General features: G+C 38.3%; 1 protein-coding gene across 1 annotated transcript; it reads left to right on the plus strand.

The window, feature by feature from the left end:
* The first annotated feature begins 290 nt into the window (after positions 1-290).
* On the plus strand, positions 291-15731 carry LOC764065 (organic cation transporter protein). The gene is made up of 11 exons (XM_011679468.2): positions 291-892; positions 4310-4579; positions 5275-5378; positions 6880-7034; positions 8229-8397; positions 8706-8844; positions 10503-10594; positions 12218-12426; positions 13137-13245; positions 14251-14460; positions 15331-15731. The coding sequence occupies exons 1-11, from the start codon at positions 743-745 to the stop codon at positions 15389-15391; spliced, it is 1668 nt and encodes a 555-aa protein (XP_011677770.2). The 5' UTR covers positions 291-742; the 3' UTR covers positions 15392-15731.
* Positions 15732-18234: the final 2503 nt, after the last annotated feature.

An 18234-nucleotide genomic window follows, 5' to 3' on the forward strand; every position in this document is an offset into this window, starting at 1 on the left:
CTAACATTTGCAATAAAACGTCTCTTACGCACATCTACATACTGATTAAGCACTTATGTATAGCTCAAGAAACCAATGCCCCCCTGACGCACACACACATGGAGAACTAAATTTTGAAAACAGTATAGAAAGTTAGCTCATTGATGACTGACAGATGATGTCGCAAGGGCAATGAGATCTGGATGTTTTTTAGGGTGAAGCTTAGCAAGTTTGAAAAACAAATATTTCAAAAAATATTTCAAAATCTATGAAACAAATTCAGAAGTTTACATATCAAATAATGAGATGTATGCAGGACTGCACACCAACAGGAATGCACTTGTACTTCGATGTCATGGGCCCTTTAAGCCCGTACGACATGTAGTACACAATACTACCTTGTAAATATAACTCTACCTTGTAAATACCTCAAACGACAAAGGCCAAGGACTTAATCGATTATGTTATCAACTATTTAAGCCCGTACGACATGTAGTACAAAACACTACTTTGTATCACCACCAGACAGTCAACAGAATCAGCACCTGATGCATTGGCAAATAGCACGCCTTATAATCTTCTTGAATTGCATAACTTGAATTGTCAACTCTAATTTGTGGACACTGATAAACAACGAGGTCAGCACTAATACTCCTACTTTTGGCCTGTATTATGTAACAAAGCGTTGTGATAAACGAACTCTTCCATAGGATGATATGTTTTGTTGGGAACTAGTCACGCTCTTACTCTTGGTCAGGAAAATATGAAGTTTGACGACATTTTGAAGATTGTTGGAGAGTTTGGGCCGTATCAGATTAGAGTGTATAGCCTGGTGTGTATACTGGTCTTCACCAGTTCATGGGAGAGCCTCATTACTGTGTTTATAGGGGCTAATGTAGATCACTGGTGTGCGGTAAGTTGAAGAATGTTTTCTCTTTAATTCAATATTTCCCCGCCGCGGCACTAATGTCCTTTGGCAAGATATTGATCTACATTTGCCACACTCAACCCAGGTGATGTAAATGGGTACCTGGCAGGAATTCATTCCTAGAAATGTTAGAGCGCCGCAGTGGCTGCCTTGCTAAAGCCAGGGTAATAATCGGGGCAGCGCCAGGAGCGCCACAACGTGACGTACATGTGCGCTATATACAAGAAGCCACCATTATTATTGTTATTAATATATCAAACCACTGGCGTAGCCATGGGGCGCATTGGAATCCACGCCCCCTCCAATCACAGTCGAATTATTGAGTTTATATCTATTCTGCATTATGCGGGAGAGTTGGGGTATGGGGGCACGTCCCCCATTTAATGGAAGAATGGTTCGTAGTTCGGGTCCTGCCACGGCACTAACGTCCTTTGGCAAGATATTAATCTACATTTCATACACACTACCCAGGTGAGGTAAATGGGTATACCTGAGCGCTATAATGCCAGCCATAAAAGCCGGGGTAATAATTGTGGAGCACCAGAAATGTTATTTTGACAGACATGAGCAATTTACAAAAACACCCTATTATAATTATTGTTGTTGTTTAAATTTATATACCTACCATATAATGTGTAAATACTAAGTTATACTAGAAATACAACGTGTCAACATTTCAAAATTGTCAAATGCTACTATGAAATTTGAGCACTTTTTAAACATCGAAAGATTAGCTGTTTTGCGTTTTTTTTTTGCTACTTTGTGCTATTTCTTATTGAAGTGCAATATACAGCGCTTGTTTGAAAGTATCCTCTCCAAACCATAATCAGTAGATGGATAGATGACTGTAATAACAGTCTACAAAGTACATGGATTTATAAAAACTGGCCTGATTATAATTCATCATGAGGTAGGTATTACTACCTAACATCTTCCTGTTATCCTATCCATTTACAACCTACTTTCACCCCCTTTAATTCCATCATGTAATGTATATCTGGAAGAATTAAGACTTTCCATCCATTTAATTGCATTTATTGTGTGTGTTTACACCTTTCCACGTTATCAGTACTGTTAATCAACTATACAAGGATGATGATGATTACCATCTATATACATAGTCTCTTTGGTTTCGGAGAGGACAGTACACTCTAAATGAAAACTATTCAATGTTGAGTAAAATTTTACTGTTTTTAGTAGTAAAAAGGGAACCGCTCAAATTTTGAGTAAACTTTACTCAGTCTGTGTTGAGTAACAAATCTACTAATCTATTAAGTAAGAATCATAAAAGACCAAATCTCTACTCAGTTTGAATGAGTCAACCTTTACTCAATATTAACTCCTTTGTTGAGCGGTTCCTTTTTTACTCAGCATTTGGGTAGAAACGTACTCAACCCATGTAGAGTAAGAAACTGCTCATGAGTTGAGCCAAATTTTACTAAATTAACCTGTTCATGTTTTGACTCAATTTTTTTTAGCAATTTTTTGCTCAAATGTTGAGTATGATTTTTTCTGGGTGACGCTTAGTTGAGTAGAATTTTGTGAGTAAAAACATGTACTAAGCTATTAGTATTAACCATAGGCGCAGGAAGTGAGGGGGCATGGGGGGGGGGGGGGGGGTGGCAAAACAGATTTTTGCACCCCCCCCCCCCCCCATTTTTTCCATATATTTCTCATTCGATACCAGTGATTTACAAATGTTGCGGAAATGACATGATTTTCCGGTATTTTTTCTCAATATTTTTGTAAGTCATACCTTTTTATGCGTTTGTTGGAAAATTAGAAATTCCCAAATTTACAGTCGGGCAAAACATATACGCTTATTTCGAAGCCTTTATGTCAGGGTCTACAGATCGGCTGGGCTCGGGGGCTCGAGGCCTCCTCACTTTTTGAAAAAGTATGTTAGAGAGAAAAAGAAAGAAAAAGAGAAAAAAAATAGGTGACCTGCCAATGTCACAAATGAGGTATCAAAGTATGCTCATCTGACCGTAATTAAATGCCTAAAACCCCCGAGCTTCCGGGGTTCTGCCCCCTGGACCCCATCAAGGGCCCTAAGGCGGGCCCATGGATGCTCATCTGACCGTTATTAAATACCTAAAACCCCTGAGCTTCCGGGGACTTTGCCCCCTGGACCACATCAATGGCCTTAAAGAGGGCCCCTGGATGCTCATCTAACCGTAATTAAATACCTAAAACCTCCGAGCTTCCGGGGGCTCTGCTCCCTGGACTCTCCGTCAATTAATGACCTGCCAGTGTCACAAATAAGGTATCTTAATATGCTTATCTGACCTAATTTAATGCCTAAAAACCTTGAGCTTCCGGGGGCTCAGCCCCTTGACCCCCTGCCGGGGCTCAGGCCCTGGACCCCACGCCAATTTACGCTCTACCTGATCGTTAATACTCCACTTTGAAAAACGTTCCGCGGGGCCTGCATGTAACGTGTAAGAGCTAGTGGTGGTGGTGCAGATTGTTCTTTTGCCCCCCCCCTTCCAAACGTTTTTGCTCATTACGACACTGCCCCTGGAAGGTGAGCCCCCTGGAATGTTTGCCCCCCCCCCCCCATCCCAAAAAGCTTCCGTCGCGCCTGGTATTAAGTACATATTTCTACTCAATACTGAATAAAGCAAAGGTGGATTCAACCAGGGTTGTAAGTCTTTGACTAAGGGTTTAACTAAACCACTGAATAATATTGTCCTTTTTTTACAGCTGTTAAGTAACCTTTATTTGTCAATAGACAATATAAATCATAATTTTGCCTGATTTCAAAATATAGCATTGATTTGAATATCAATAAGAACAACAATGACAATAATGATTATGTATCATCTTTATACAGCGTAATAAACAAAGAAGTATAAACGTTTGAACCCAGGTCCATGACATAATAGTATGCAATACACAACTGTGTCACTGGCAGGGTATACAAGACAAAAACAGCATGAACAATACAGGAAACATACAAAGCATATACAGAAAATAGCAATAACAATGATATCATTTAACAAAGATAATAATAGAACATTATTATTGTCATTACCATTATTATTAATGTTACTATTAATTACAATACCAGTACAACTACGTCTGATAATAGTAATAATAATAATAACAATATTATTATAATTATTATGTTTCCTGTTATTAATAAGATAATTTCATTTTATTTCTATTATTGAATATAATAATATTAATAATGATAATTTTCATGACGATGATAATAATACTAGTAATAATAGTAATAATAATAAGAACAATAATAATGGTAGTGATAGTAATAAGGATAATAGTAATATTAGGGAGCGCCAGGAGTGTCAAGTCTGACAGACATGAGCGCTATACAAGAACCCACTATTATTATTATCACTTGTTTTTTATTGGCATGGTTACTGATGATTACATAAGGTTCCTGAGTGGGACTCGAATGACTGCAGTGCCTATGGCCTTACCGCCTCCGAATGCGAACTCTCGAAGAAAAATGGAAGTATCCCATCAAACTACACGTCAGATGGTGAGCTGGAGTACGCCCAATGTGAGAAATATAACGTGTCAGGGGTGGGATTCTGGCCTGGGATGGACCCGTCTAACTACACCGACGGGAGCACCGGCACCATCCCCTGCGACGCGGGTTGGGAGTACGATGATAGCCAGTACAAGTCAACTATCGTCTCTGATGTGAGTAAATAGTCCGATTTATGTGGACGAGAGGGCGCCCCACGATTTGCCCTATTTTCTAATTTGTGATATACTTTGTTTGCGGAATAGAATAATGACGACGATGATGACGATGATGATAATGATGAAAATATTAATAATAATAATAATAGACCAGTTCACGGTTAGCATATGTCCCAAATGACCCCGAATATCCACAGATCTTTAAAACATGAAGAGGTCTCACTTTGTAAATTTGGAATAATCGCTTCTGCAACGATGGAGGTGCTACATAAATAGCCTTTGTCTCCCCTTTTCAAAGAATACTTCCACCTGTGTATCATAGAGTGCACTGCTTGTACATAAATGAATAATGACATACGTTTTATGAGCACGTAGGCCTATCCAGTATTGTGTCTCCGTGTATTTCACAATTTAGTCTGCAATGACCTTTATCTGCTCATGCTCAGACTGCAACCGTGAACTGGCTTACTATAATAACAATTATAAAATAGATTGAAAAGGAGGGGGGGGGGTGGTATCTGTTGTAGTTTATACATTTTAATCTGTAACTATTAGTCATTCCCGAGCATTTACTAAATATCTATATGAAACACAAGTTTTAAAAATATGTTGAAACCTCAGTATTGTTTTACAACTATTGATTTAAAAAAAATGCTAACATTTTATAATTCTTTCCGCTGTTTATTTTTCAGTTTGAACTCGTGTGTGGAAATGAGGATCTGAACCAAATCTCACAGACAATTTACTACGGTGGATTTCTAGCCGGGTCGATTATCTTTGGAGTTATGTCCGATGTGTAAGATTCACATTGTATTTAGGTATCGTTTCATGAAACCGTCACAAGCATATAGGAGTTTGCCGAAATCCCATTGAAGAGTATTTGAATATATATATACAGGGGAGTGTTTCATAAGGATTCGAAGTCGAACTTAACTCTAAGTTGGACTTAAATATCATGGAGAGCCATTTGTAGCCTTATTTTGAAATATATTCAAAACGCAAAATTTCAAGAATATCAGATTTTTCATGAATTCCACATCAAGAACCTGAAATCTCCCATGATAATAGAAAATATAAATGATTTGAATCACCATTTTATGCCTTTTAAAATAACTTTTACAAAACAACTTTTTACAAAATAGTTTCAAGGATGCTAACGGCTTTCCATGAATGTTAAGTTCAACTTAGGATCCTTGTGAAACACCCCCCCCCCCCGGTTTGAACGGGATGTCTGCGAACTAACGACAGTTTCGTGAAATGCTGCCATGTTTTCCATCACGGAAATTTCCCGGCTGCTATTAATAATAATAAAAAAACAATTCTAGAAATTTAGCCTTGAATATAACTTCTGCAAAGAGAAACTTGAAAACTTAACAAACTCAGCTATACACTTTATAATCATACAACCCTATATTGTTTCAAAACATGAATTTGGAAACTGGAGACTGACGAATGATAATCACAACTCTTGACTATTTTTTGGTAAATAAATTCTGTATTGCCTTCTTCGTGAAGTTCATCCATAGATTAAAGGGTATTAATTTGGTTTATCTACTCTACCATTAACTAACTAATCTTTTTATTTTTTGGGAGGGAAGGGGTATTTATTATTAGGTTACATACAATTTTTCTAAGGCAATTGGTTCCCTTTAACCAACGGCTATCTAAAGTGTCTTTCTTCATTATTAAAGCCACACGTGTACTAGAAGCATTACCTCTAGCGCCATCTCAGGTCAGCTGTAACAGTGTGGCCTCATTACTCGTTGCGCTGTCGGTTCCACTTCTTCTTCTTCTTCTTCTTCTTCTTCTTCTTCTTCTGTACATGTCGCCAGACTTGTTAGTCCATATAAAGACACGGAAACGAAGCACGGAAGTTAACTCATAGCCTGCCCTATGGCTGCATGCAAGCTACCGTCAAAGTGCTTTGTACATGCGAGAGAGCCATCGCTTCAGTGCCTTGTGTATGCTTGCACGCATTCGTATTGACAGTTAGTGTTCATGCTCATTGGACTGTGCTGTGTGTTTTGCACGCGCTATTCATAGAACCATCGCGTTAATAAGATTATCTCAAAATAAACTTGGCACGGAGGGATTCGGGGCTTGGCACAATGGGGATTAGCCCTGTGGCATGATAAGAGTAAAAACATTTCTTGTAACTTTCGTGTAATGTTTTAACTTCCATGGTAACCTTTCCACAGAATGGCAATTAAGTTGACCGTGAGATGGCGCTGTGTGATAAACAGAAGGCTAGGGCTAAGCGTTTCATGTTCAGTATCGCTTTAATTAAATGCATGCAGTATTGGACGCTGGTGGACTCTTCAGATCTGTACCATCGTGAGACTAGTGACGGGCGTCCTCATCGCCTTTGCTCCAGAGTTGTGGGTTTACTCCCTCCTAAGATTCTTCCAAGGGATGGCAGGTGTCGCCACATACATCATTCTTTTCATCTTAGGTAGGTTCTACTCCGGACCCGTGTCCATAAAATCCACCCACACAATAGGATCTGGTTACAATCCGATTTTGGAACACTTTGCACTAACATTTGAATTTAAACTAAATTCTTAATGATCAATGATTTGAATAATTATTATGATTAATAAAACTAAAGTTTCCATGGATTTCACACTTCCTTGGAAGAGGAATATCTAAATCGGCTCAATATCGTAGGGAGTCATACCGGTAATGCAATTTGAATCGATACGGTTCTTATTCAGACTAGAAACCTAATCGCCCCGACATTCCAGTTGTTGGAATATCATATTCATAATTATTTAAACCTTTTAAAATCTTTTCATTCGATGGAGAGGGGAAAAACCTTTTCAGACCCCCCCCCCCCCCCACACACACACACATAACCACTCCTCATTAGTCACTTCCACCTCTCCCCTCACTCCCCTCCGATCGTGACATTAAGAAACCGCCACCCCACGGGCTATCTTATCTAGATATGAACTTAGAATTAATTTTCTAGATTCTGGATTGTATACATATGCGTTATAGAAAATAATAATTTCTATTTAAGCTTCACATTACATGCCTATCCCTATACCAATACCACCCACTGGCACCATGGGCCAGGGGTAATACGACTTTTAAAGAGCGCGGGTACAATCGCGGCCCCCACTCAGTGTTTAGGGTGCGCGTATGTTTTGTCCCTCCCTTTGAAAGTACCTCCCTATATCTCCTTGTGAAAAGTCAAAACGGGTCGGATTTTGTCGCGCGAAAATGTACCCCTCCGAGCCCGGAGTAGGGGAGAGGGGGAGGGGGGGGGGGGGGTGGTAAACAAAAAAACCTAACATTTTGTAACAAGCAAAACAAAGGTGATGGTCATCAGATTTGTCTTCCTGCTAAAATAAATAGGATCTTTGACAAATGCAATCAAGGAGGAATGCCGTAGGGATATCAAAAAGTGGGGGCGCAGACCGGATGAGCCCCCTTAAAAATATCCGCCAGTAAATAGGTTGTATGACATTATGCCCCGCGGTAAATTTACTGCACTCGTTCATGTTAACTTTGAACCAGCATTAAAAAGGATCCTAATCCTAATCCTAAACCTAACCTAACCAATTAAATAGCAACCATAAGCGAGAAAACTTAAACTTAATTTTTTAACCCTTTTTCTTCTGCGTCGTGTTTTTTTTTACAGGAACGGAGTTCGTGGGGCCGTCCAAAAGAAACATCGCCGGCATCCTGTTCTGCGTGCCATATTCTTTGGGATACATGCTACTAGCATTAATCGCTTTCTATTTGCCGTATTGGAGAACGTTACAGCTTGCTGTCACTGCACCGGTTATACCTTTCTTCTTATTGATGATGTAAGGCATCAAGAAAAATGTAAAACCTCTCAAAAAAGTTTGGAAACTCAAGTTGGATCAGTTAAATAGCGCTATTATTGCATAATAATCGCTCTGATTGTTATCATTAAGAAGTGTATATATTCCTTTTAAAAATGACATCCCATTTGTTATGATTTTAGTCATAATTAAAGGTTCATTTGTTGTAATACGAATACATTCTATAGGGGGGAGGGACTACTGTTTCTTGCCCATCAATGAAATTTCCAGTTTTTCAATTTTCTTTAATCTCATGTCTTATATCGTGAATTTTGTTTTCCATTTTGAAGGTTTATGCCCGAATCCGCCAGATGGTTAATATCGGTCGGGCAGTACGAAAAGGCGGAGAAAATCATAATAAAAGTTGCGGAGGTTAACAAGGCGACTGCACCAGATCCAATTTTTACAGAAGAGTTTAAGAAAGAAGAAGTAAGTGTTCATAATGTTTCTCGAAAAAATAACACTGCCTCGAAGCAAAACATACAACGCAGCGGGAAGAACGTCTATCATTGTATCATTTCGAAAAATCATCTCAAAGATTAAGATTTCGTATATCGCATAGAAACCATGTTGGGATTACGAAATCCGTTACTCTTAACATTTCGATGGATGATAGGCCTTTATACAACTCACTCCCAGATCCTAATCAAATGATTGGTCATGCGCGGTCACGTGTGATTCATTTATTGAGCCTATTGCACTCGTTTTCATGAAAAGGAGTGCAATATTTTCCAGTACTATTGAACTCGTTTTCAGAGCGCAGTAGTGCGCGTAGAGGTTAGAGCGCTTAATACTGCGTGAGCATGAGCCTATTCTTGCGCAGCACTATGCGTAAATGGGTATAGAGGTAAGTGCGCTTGCTATATCTATAGATATGTGTGCGCACTAAATTAAGCCTTATTAAACTTGAGATTTATTTGTCAGCCATATATACCGTGTTTACACAGTAAACCGCATCGAGGGTTGAAGCCGGCTTGAAGCCGCGAGGGGATTGAAGCCGGCTTCAAGCCTGCAGTTTTATGTGTGTAAACGGGATCCCAGTGAGGATTGAAGCCGGGTTGAAGCCGCCGCTTGAATCCACCAGAATTGCAGGTCTCAATCCACCTCGCGGCTTCAACCCTGCAACTTTATGCTGTGTAAACGGGATCTGATCCGCCTCGAGGGTTGAAGCCAGGTGGGCCGACGTGAGCAGCCAATGAAAATGGTAGTACTGATATGCGCGCATAGCTTTCCTTTAAGCGCAACCTTAAAAGTATAAATATAGGCCGCGCGTATGTAACTGGACCCCCAGCTGAAGCTGACGTAGGTCAAATTCCCCGCATTGTGACGTCATTGTGATCCGTCTCGAGGGTTGAAGCCGCCTTTTTTTTCCTGCTGTGTAAACACGATCACATTTGCGCGCTTTAGAGGCTTCAATCCCCTCGCGGCTTCAACCCGGCTTCAATCCTCGAGGCGGATCACTGTGTAAACACGGTATAAATACTGTCACGAAACAATCTTGAATGAATTCTTTTTACATCAAATAACAAGGATCTAGGAGTTTCGTTGTATAAAACAAATGATGCATGTTTTCATTCGTTCATTATACGATCTATCCACCCTCGTTGATGCTGTGTGTATATCGCACTCAGCCTGACGGCTTCGTACAATAAATACACACAGCCTCAACTCGAGTGCGGATAGACCGTATAATGAACTCATGCGCATGCATCATTTGTATAATCATGGACAAGGCTACTGAAATTGCCGTTCTCTGAAGGCACAAGTTCAAATATTGTGTAAAAATCAAGCAACTCATCCCCAATTTTCCCCTTCTACCCCATCCCGTTTGTGGTTAAGGGGCGGGGGGGGGGGGGCACATGGCTATAGCGCCCCTTAGATCTGCATATTAGTAGTATTGTAATATTATTGTTATCATTACTTTTATCATAATTATCACAATTTTTCTTACGATAGTATTGATGATTATCAGTATTGTTTATATCACTATCATTGTTATTGCTAGTATAATTTGTTATGATGTTTATTACTGTTTTATTACTATGTATACATCGTTAAAAAAGCTCAATATTCATGTTTCCTCCCAGATGATAAATCGAGAACAGAACAAAGCCACTATATTGGATCTTTTTCGTACTCGTTCAGCATGCCTCCGAACTCTCAACCTTATCTTCAGTTGGTGAGTTACCATGATAACACAAATTTTCATTGAAAACCTCAGAATATTGGAAGTAACATCAAATACAATGCAGCCTGCGAAGTTGAAAACATATAAAAGCTTTTAAACACCCTATAAAACATCTAATTAAATAATGATAATACAATAATGAACTTTTCATATTTATTGCATTATGAGTATGCTGAAGATACTCTGCACTTTAAATCCAAATTATTAAAAAAATTGTAAAATGAATTATATTGGATAATACCCTCTGCCCCGCCCCCCGCCCCCCCCCCCCCCCCCCAAAAAAGGAGCTAATATGGCCTCCCCCATCGTTTTGGAAAAAAGGAGTCAATTAAAAAAAAGAAAGTGTACTAAAGAAAATGGAGAGCTAGGGGAGGGCAATCTGAAAAAGTTACAAAAGTATCTGACACCCTCATCTTCTTGGTGGCCTTGTTTAGGCTTTCATTCGCACCGAATGTGCCCCTACCAAAACACGAATGACCCCTCAATGCTTTACTCCCGCTGCCCCACTGCATAATCATAAAGTATTTTCTTTTAATCTTTTGTAAATTCAAGTTTTTACAGCCTTTGGCTGTTATTTGGAATGTATGTTTTTTTAAAGCAATAAACCAAATCAAATTAAAATAAATATATATATATTCAGAAACTCCTGGTCGTCTAAAACAAAGAAACAAAGAAACAAAGAAACACGAATCCATATCTTCGGTGTTAAGAGTCTTACATAGATTATCGGTCAGATCACGTATAGCTTTCCCTTGTTGTCATGACATGGCTCCATCCTATATATCTTTTGCAGTTACTCATAGAATATGAACCGGTAAGAAATCTGAGGTCACTACATATTAACAGAAAGATATGTATATAATTTATGTTTTACTTGTGTTTAAAACAAAGTCTAACAGTGAATAGGCTTCTGAGCATGCTGTCCCGGAGCCTGAGCAATGGAATATTAGGGACTTTTAGATTCTGCACGACGAGAACGTGGACTGCCCTTTTCAGGCAATGTGACGTCCTTTTAAGACAGTGGCATTGACGTCGCATTGCCTTAAAAGGGCAGTCCGCGTTCTCGTCGTGCAGAATCTAAAAGTCCCTACTATCTCACACAATGTATGACATGTTAAGACAATTCAACAATTCGAAATGGCTCTTTAGACATAATATTTGTGATCAATCAAACACAAATCGGCAGCTCTGTGACGTTTCGTGCGCCCCCCCCCCCCCATACGATATGTCTTTTTTTTTTAAATTAGAATGTTGTTTAATCATACATGCACCTTAAATATAATTATCGCAAATACATTTGATACAATCCCTGTAAAAAAAATATATATATATTCCGTCATATCACACAAAATGGCGGTTTATGTAATTTCTTGTTTAGAGAGAATTGGAGAAGACATCGCAAAATTATGTTGATGGCAACTACGACAACTCATAACTTTCCCTTTCTTTAGTCGAATATTGCTCAAACTTTCAATATTTTTTGGTGGCGTTTTTTTGTGGCTTTAATAATACCAGACATCTATCAGGGTAGACTTCCACTTTAAAGTCAGCATACAAAGATCTATACAAATGCGACGGTGGTTCTTTAAATATATATATCATGTTAATATATAGGATGGTCAATGTAATGGTATACAACGGCTTGTCACTCAACACTTCGAATCTCGGCGTCAACGACTACGTCGCGTTCACGATCTCGGGCGCCGTCGAGATTCCCGCTTACCTTCTCACGATCTTCACCGTCGAGTACTTCGGGAGGAAACCGAGTCTCGTTACCTTGGTACTGCTAGGGGGCGTGGCTTGTTTGACAACTGCTGCCATTCGTAAGTACATAATGCATCAGTGAGGGCGCTAGTAAGAGCTATCAATATAGCTACTTGAGAGAGACAGTTACGTCACCGGAAGTTGCTTCTGATTCGTCAAGCTTCATGATTTAACCTATATGACCCATCTCGCGTACGCGTATATGTAATTATGCGGGTGTCACAACTATCTCTTTCAATACGCTATGCAACGTTCCGCACAATGGTATACGCCCATCTTTATGGTGATTAGACTTTCAACACCAATGGCATACATAACATAATAATCCCAAATGAAGGCTAAGAATTTGTAAACAATAATTTTAAATGTGCCGCTCAAAATATGTAAAATGCATTCTTGCCCTCATCTATTAAAGGAAAATCCAATCTTTAATGGACAAATCGTCAATATTTGTTTATTGTAATTATACTATCAGACTGGTGAATTTAATTTGACTTGATAAATAAAATACATTTTTACAGGCATATTTCGTTAAAATATACCTATGTATATTTTTTCAGTATTAACACCGTGAATGCGGTATATAAAACATGTATTAGCTGACTGTTTTTCCTGGTTTACCCGGTTTACACTATAGCTTCCCGATGATCTCGAGACTGCACTGTAGTAGCACACAGCGCAGTTTTCAGATCACATTGGGCAATAGTGTTAACCATAACCCCAAAATCAGTCAATATGTGTATATTATTTTCTTCACTTTTAAACTCAGCTGAGGGTGTATGGCTAACTACAGTGGCGATGATTGGTAAATTCGGCATCGCAGGATCACATAGTGTCCTGTATCTTTACACGGCTGAACTTTATCCAACAAGCATTAGGTAAGAGGACACATTTATCTTAAAGCTCAATGCACATTATATACGATCCAACTACGATCTGATTTTGGAATAATTTGCAATACCCTTTTGATACGAACATTCAAACATGTCAAATCTCAATGACCGAGGATCTGAATATTCATATGATTGAGAAAATCTAAATTTCAACGTACTTCATACTCACTTGGAAGAGGTAAAGCTAAATCTGCACAGAATCGTAGTGACGTCAAACCAGTAGTGCTATTGTCTATCACAAGGTCCGCGGTTCTATACCCGCCGCGGCACTAATGTCCTTTGGCAAGACATAGATCTAGATTTGCCACACTCAACCCAGGTGATGTAAATGGGTACGTGGCAGGAATTAATTCTTTGAAATGCTAGAGCGCCGCAATGGCAGCACAGCGAAAGCCGGGGTAATAATCTCCTAATTTGGAAGCGCTTAGTGAGTCTAATAATTAAGCGCTATATAAAAACTGAGTATTATATTTATTATTATTACGAATTGAAGCTGATTCGGCTTTTATTCCAACTAAAGGGTTCAATGTACCCACATTTCCGGTTGCTGTTATTCTCATCATTATTTAGAAGCGTAATCAGAAAGATGATGTTTGAATGAATGTCCTATGTACGTGTCATCAAAATGACGCCTGTTGTTCACATTCCTGTACATGATTGTAATTAGCCAGTTGGCTTTTATGTTACTCTTGAGTACCAAATAAAACAATTATAACTACCAAAAAAGAGAAAAAAAGTGGCTCCTCTTGTGTAAAGGCCAGGCATAACATTAGTGTAGGCCTGCAATGAAACCTGTATATACAAAGATTGCTCAAGGAAGACAAGACGAGTGTTCCGTATAATTATACAGATGGTCTTTAGGCCTATGTACAGGCTCCTTTAGTATTATGTTTCAATGAAAAACACTTTTCTAGGGAAATAAAAAATGCGGTGGTCGCTATTAAGCGGGTTTGACTGTACAATAACATACCGTGTATTTTTCTGACGCAGGACTGTGGCTGTAGGGACCTGCTCCATGTTCTCGAGGGTAGCTAGCATGCTGGCACCGCTGATTCTTACACTGGACAAATTTTGGGCTCCCATGCCACTGGTGATCTACGGCTCCGTGGCTGTCCTGGCCGGGATCCTGGCCCTCTTCCTCCCCGAGACGCGCGGCCTAACGCTACCAGAGACCAGGGCGGAGGGAGAAAACTTTGGAAAGTAAGAGAAACACAGTTTTCAAATCTTTAATAGGAGCGGCTATGAAAATTAAAGTTGCTCACCATAGTTGCTTCTAAGCCTCGTTCAGAACGAAGCGGTAATTAGCGGCATTTTTTTAATGATGACTTAGTATAGTCCTGAATGTTTTTGATAAATCAGGATTAATGACGAGAAGACGGGACGATGCGACACGAGAAGACGAGAAAAGGAGTCTAGAAGAAAAGAACACGAGACGATATCCATTGATATCCTTGATCTCGTCTAATCGACTTCACCATGCAGGACGAGAAAACAAGATCCTGGATCTCGTCAAGTCGACTTCATTTGGCTAAAAAGATGAGTAGATGAGATTTAGTATCTAGTCAAGTCGACCTGATTTGGACGAGAAGACAAGATCCAGCATTTCATCTTCTCGTCTCCTCATTCTCATCAGGTCGACTTGACGAGATTCTTATCTACTCATCTTGTTGTCCTAATCAAGTAGAAAAGATCTAGGATCTTTGCCATCGTATTCTCGTCCTCATCAAGTCTTCTAGGCGCGATCCAGTGTCTCGTCTTCTCGTATTCCGTCGTCCAAACCGAGCCGAATTGACGATATCTAGGGAGTTTGTCTTGTCTTTTTGTCTCGACATCTTCTCGTCTTCTGGACTTTTTGCTCGTCTTCTCGTCCCGTACATACATCATAAATTAGAAGAAAACACTATTTAGATCCATGTCAATGCAGACATGCAATGTTTGTGGCCAAAACCATTATCAAAAGATTATTAACGGTAATTATACTGCGATCAAAAATATATCTTATTATCACGTGTTTATAATTCAAATCTCATCGTAATTTCTCCAATCTCTCATCTCATTTTTTCTTCACAGGAAAATGGCTGCCGATGACGTTGCTAATATTGACAAGAAGGAAATGGTCTCCTTATTGTGAGCAAGGGAGTCGAACTAGAAGAGATAAACACCACACAAGAAAAGAGTGACACTGCAGACTACGTCAACCATCCTACGTAATATAATGTAACCCTGTGATTTTCATTGACTCGCTCGCGACTCACCCGGGTAGGATTTAAGTGATCCGTTTTTCTTCTTCAAATTGACAACATTGTTAACGGATATACATTGACAGAAACTTGAAACGATAACAACGGCCGCCGATTAAATTTCAGCATGTTGCCTATTTAACGATCTAAATCCTCATTTAACTCGGTCCTTTCCAAAATCTCTATGCCTGGTTGGCACTGGCCGCTATGAAAAAAAAATCGTAAAAATAAGTGTTTATGGTAACGTAATAAAATGGGAAAGTCACCAAGTGCAGACATTAGTTTTGTGCAGATTGTTTCGGCTCAAAATTCAAACTACATTGAGCCTTTAGCACAGAATATATGCAATTATCATAAATGGCAAAATAAAGCGCACCAATGAAAATACTTTTCTAAACATGCTAACGACAAAAACTGACAAAATGTTGTTTTCTTGAGATTATTGACATCTTAACCATTCCTCTTAAATATGATAATAACAATAATGATGATATTATGATGTAATTTCCGTACATTTTCTGCTCATGTCCCTTTTGCAGCCAACCTCAAATGCTGTAGAAATTTGCAGGAATTATGAATATGTCATGTATGTCCTATCTGTGAAATTTAAACGTTAGCAGTGTCCTCATATTCAAATTATGCAAGGAAACCCGTTTACTTGCTAGACTTCACTGTCAGACACTATTGAGTGACTGGCTGGCTTTTTTTCTTCTTTGGTAATAACATACATGAAAAGAGTTGTAAAGGGTACTCTCTTAAAAAAAAAAGAGTGAATTTTCAAAATCACGGACGTCACTCCTCTGGAGAGTGAAAATGGAGTGAAAATAGAGTGAACATTCACTCTTTTTTCTTAGAAAGCACTCTAAAATCAATCGATTTTCACTCCTAAACAAGTGATCACGGACGTCACTCCCAAGAAAGTGAAAATAGAGTGAAAATTCACTCTCTTTTTTAAGAGAGTACATGAGCATTTGTCTACATCAATAACCCACTTCTTGTGATGGCCAAGATTAAACTGATTGAATCTTTGCGCAGCATAAAACGTATGACCATTCGGTACAATTGTCTGAAAATCAAGACTATTACTTTTGGGTTCTGGAGCCCTAAAGTCTTTTTGACAACTAATAGTTGTTATTTTCCCACTTGAAGACATTTTCAAGCCCCACCTTTTTTAGGGAAGTTCTGAATTAGTATTATCTTTCAAATGCAGTTGGAATTTAACTTTTTCATTTTTTTGGCCTGCAAATGGGACATAGTACCTTTACTGAAAGAAATAGCCTCTTTGACAAATTGAATTATGTTTTTCTTTGATTGATTATATATTTTAATAACAATCATATCACAAATAAGGCGACTTCATACATGTGTAGGCCTGCGTACAAAGCAAGATAACTTTGATATATAGGGCACATCTCCGAAGATCCTTTATACCCGACTCCATTCATCTTTTCAATTCCAAAGCAAAACGTGTTTGACTACTATGAACCTACCATGTCAATGTATCAATATAAATGTAATATAATATCAATTTCAAACATATGCCATGAATATTGCATCCAACTATCAATTACCCATTGAGCCAGTAACTACAATATATGTGTTATCATTAACTTAACAATAATAACGATGCCGGTAATAATTATACTACTGAAAATGGTAATCGATAATAATAATAATAATAATAATCCAAATAATAATAATAATAATTTATGTATTTATTATCTTTTTAAGATTAACTATGGAATAATCAATGATATTAAATAATTTAGCTTCATATTTTGTCAAATGGGATCTGATATTAACTCTATAACCACTATATATACCGTGGCTTACTCATATTACCTCATTCATTATGTATGTTTATCATGTGTGTATGTTTATCGCTGTCCTGTAATATTTCATTTATATGTTTGTATTGTAATACTCTGTAACTAGTGGAAACCAAATTTCCTGAAAAGGACAATAAATTATTATACTTATACTTATACTTATACTTATACTCAATGAATTGAGTCAAAAATAAGAAATCACAATTTTTAATTTGTGAAGTCAGACTTACAATCCCGAAAAAGGAGACATAGAATCAGTGAGATGAAAGAAGCTGAAAAAAGCTATAACTTTGGGCGTTTTCTTGTGTAAGAATTTGTTTACTATTTTCATTGATTGAAATGAGAGAGCATGAAAAGACTTACCAACAAAGCAATAATTTTTTTGGTATTCTTGTTGATTGAAATGAGCTCATGTGTGACCTTTTACACCATGAATGACAGGGTTTCTCTATGACGTAAGTGTGTAAATACAATTTACATTAAATACTTTGATAGTGAGTATTTGCTTTAATTAATGGTTCTTGTTCTTGTTCGTGTTCTTCTTGTTCTTATCGTTATTGTTTTGTTAATCTTGTTCTTATTGTTATTGTTATTCTTGGTGTTAATCGGTTCTTCTTCTCCTTCACCTTCTTCTCTTTCTCCTCCCCCTCTTCCTCCCCCTCCTCCTCCCCCCCCCCCCTCATTGCCTTCCTTCTCCATCCCCTCCTTCTATTACTTTTGTTTGTATATATTTAGTGATTTTATTGGTCATAACATACTATTTATTCTTTTCATATTTGAAACATATTTATTAATTATACATGTGTAAGTAATAATTAATAATGTACCGATACATTATTTCTGTGAACACACTGAACATAGGTCTTTATCATAAGGGCTTTGCAGCCTATCACTAAGATACACTA

The sequence above is a fragment of the Strongylocentrotus purpuratus genome, unplaced genomic scaffold, assembly GCF_000002235.5.
Source record: "Strongylocentrotus purpuratus isolate Spur 01 unplaced genomic scaffold, Spur_5.0 spur5_scaffold_21, whole genome shotgun sequence".
Lineage (NCBI taxonomy): Eukaryota > Metazoa > Echinodermata > Echinoidea > Camarodonta > Strongylocentrotidae > Strongylocentrotus > Strongylocentrotus purpuratus.

What these genes read in the sequence shown, in the direction of transcription:
- LOC764065 (XM_011679468.2), top strand. Translation starts at nt 743, where the DNA reads ATGAAGTTTGACGACATTTTGAAGATTGTTGGAGAGTTTGGGCCGTAT. An exon ending in CTCAACCTTATCTTCAGTTG is followed by an intron (nt 10,595 to 12,217) that starts GTGAGTTACCAT and finishes GTTAATATATAG; the next exon opens with GATGGTCAATGTAATGGTAT. An exon ending in TTTGACAACTGCTGCCATTC is followed by an intron (nt 12,427 to 13,136) that starts GTAAGTACATAA and finishes TTTTAAACTCAG; the next exon opens with CTGAGGGTGTATGGCTAACT.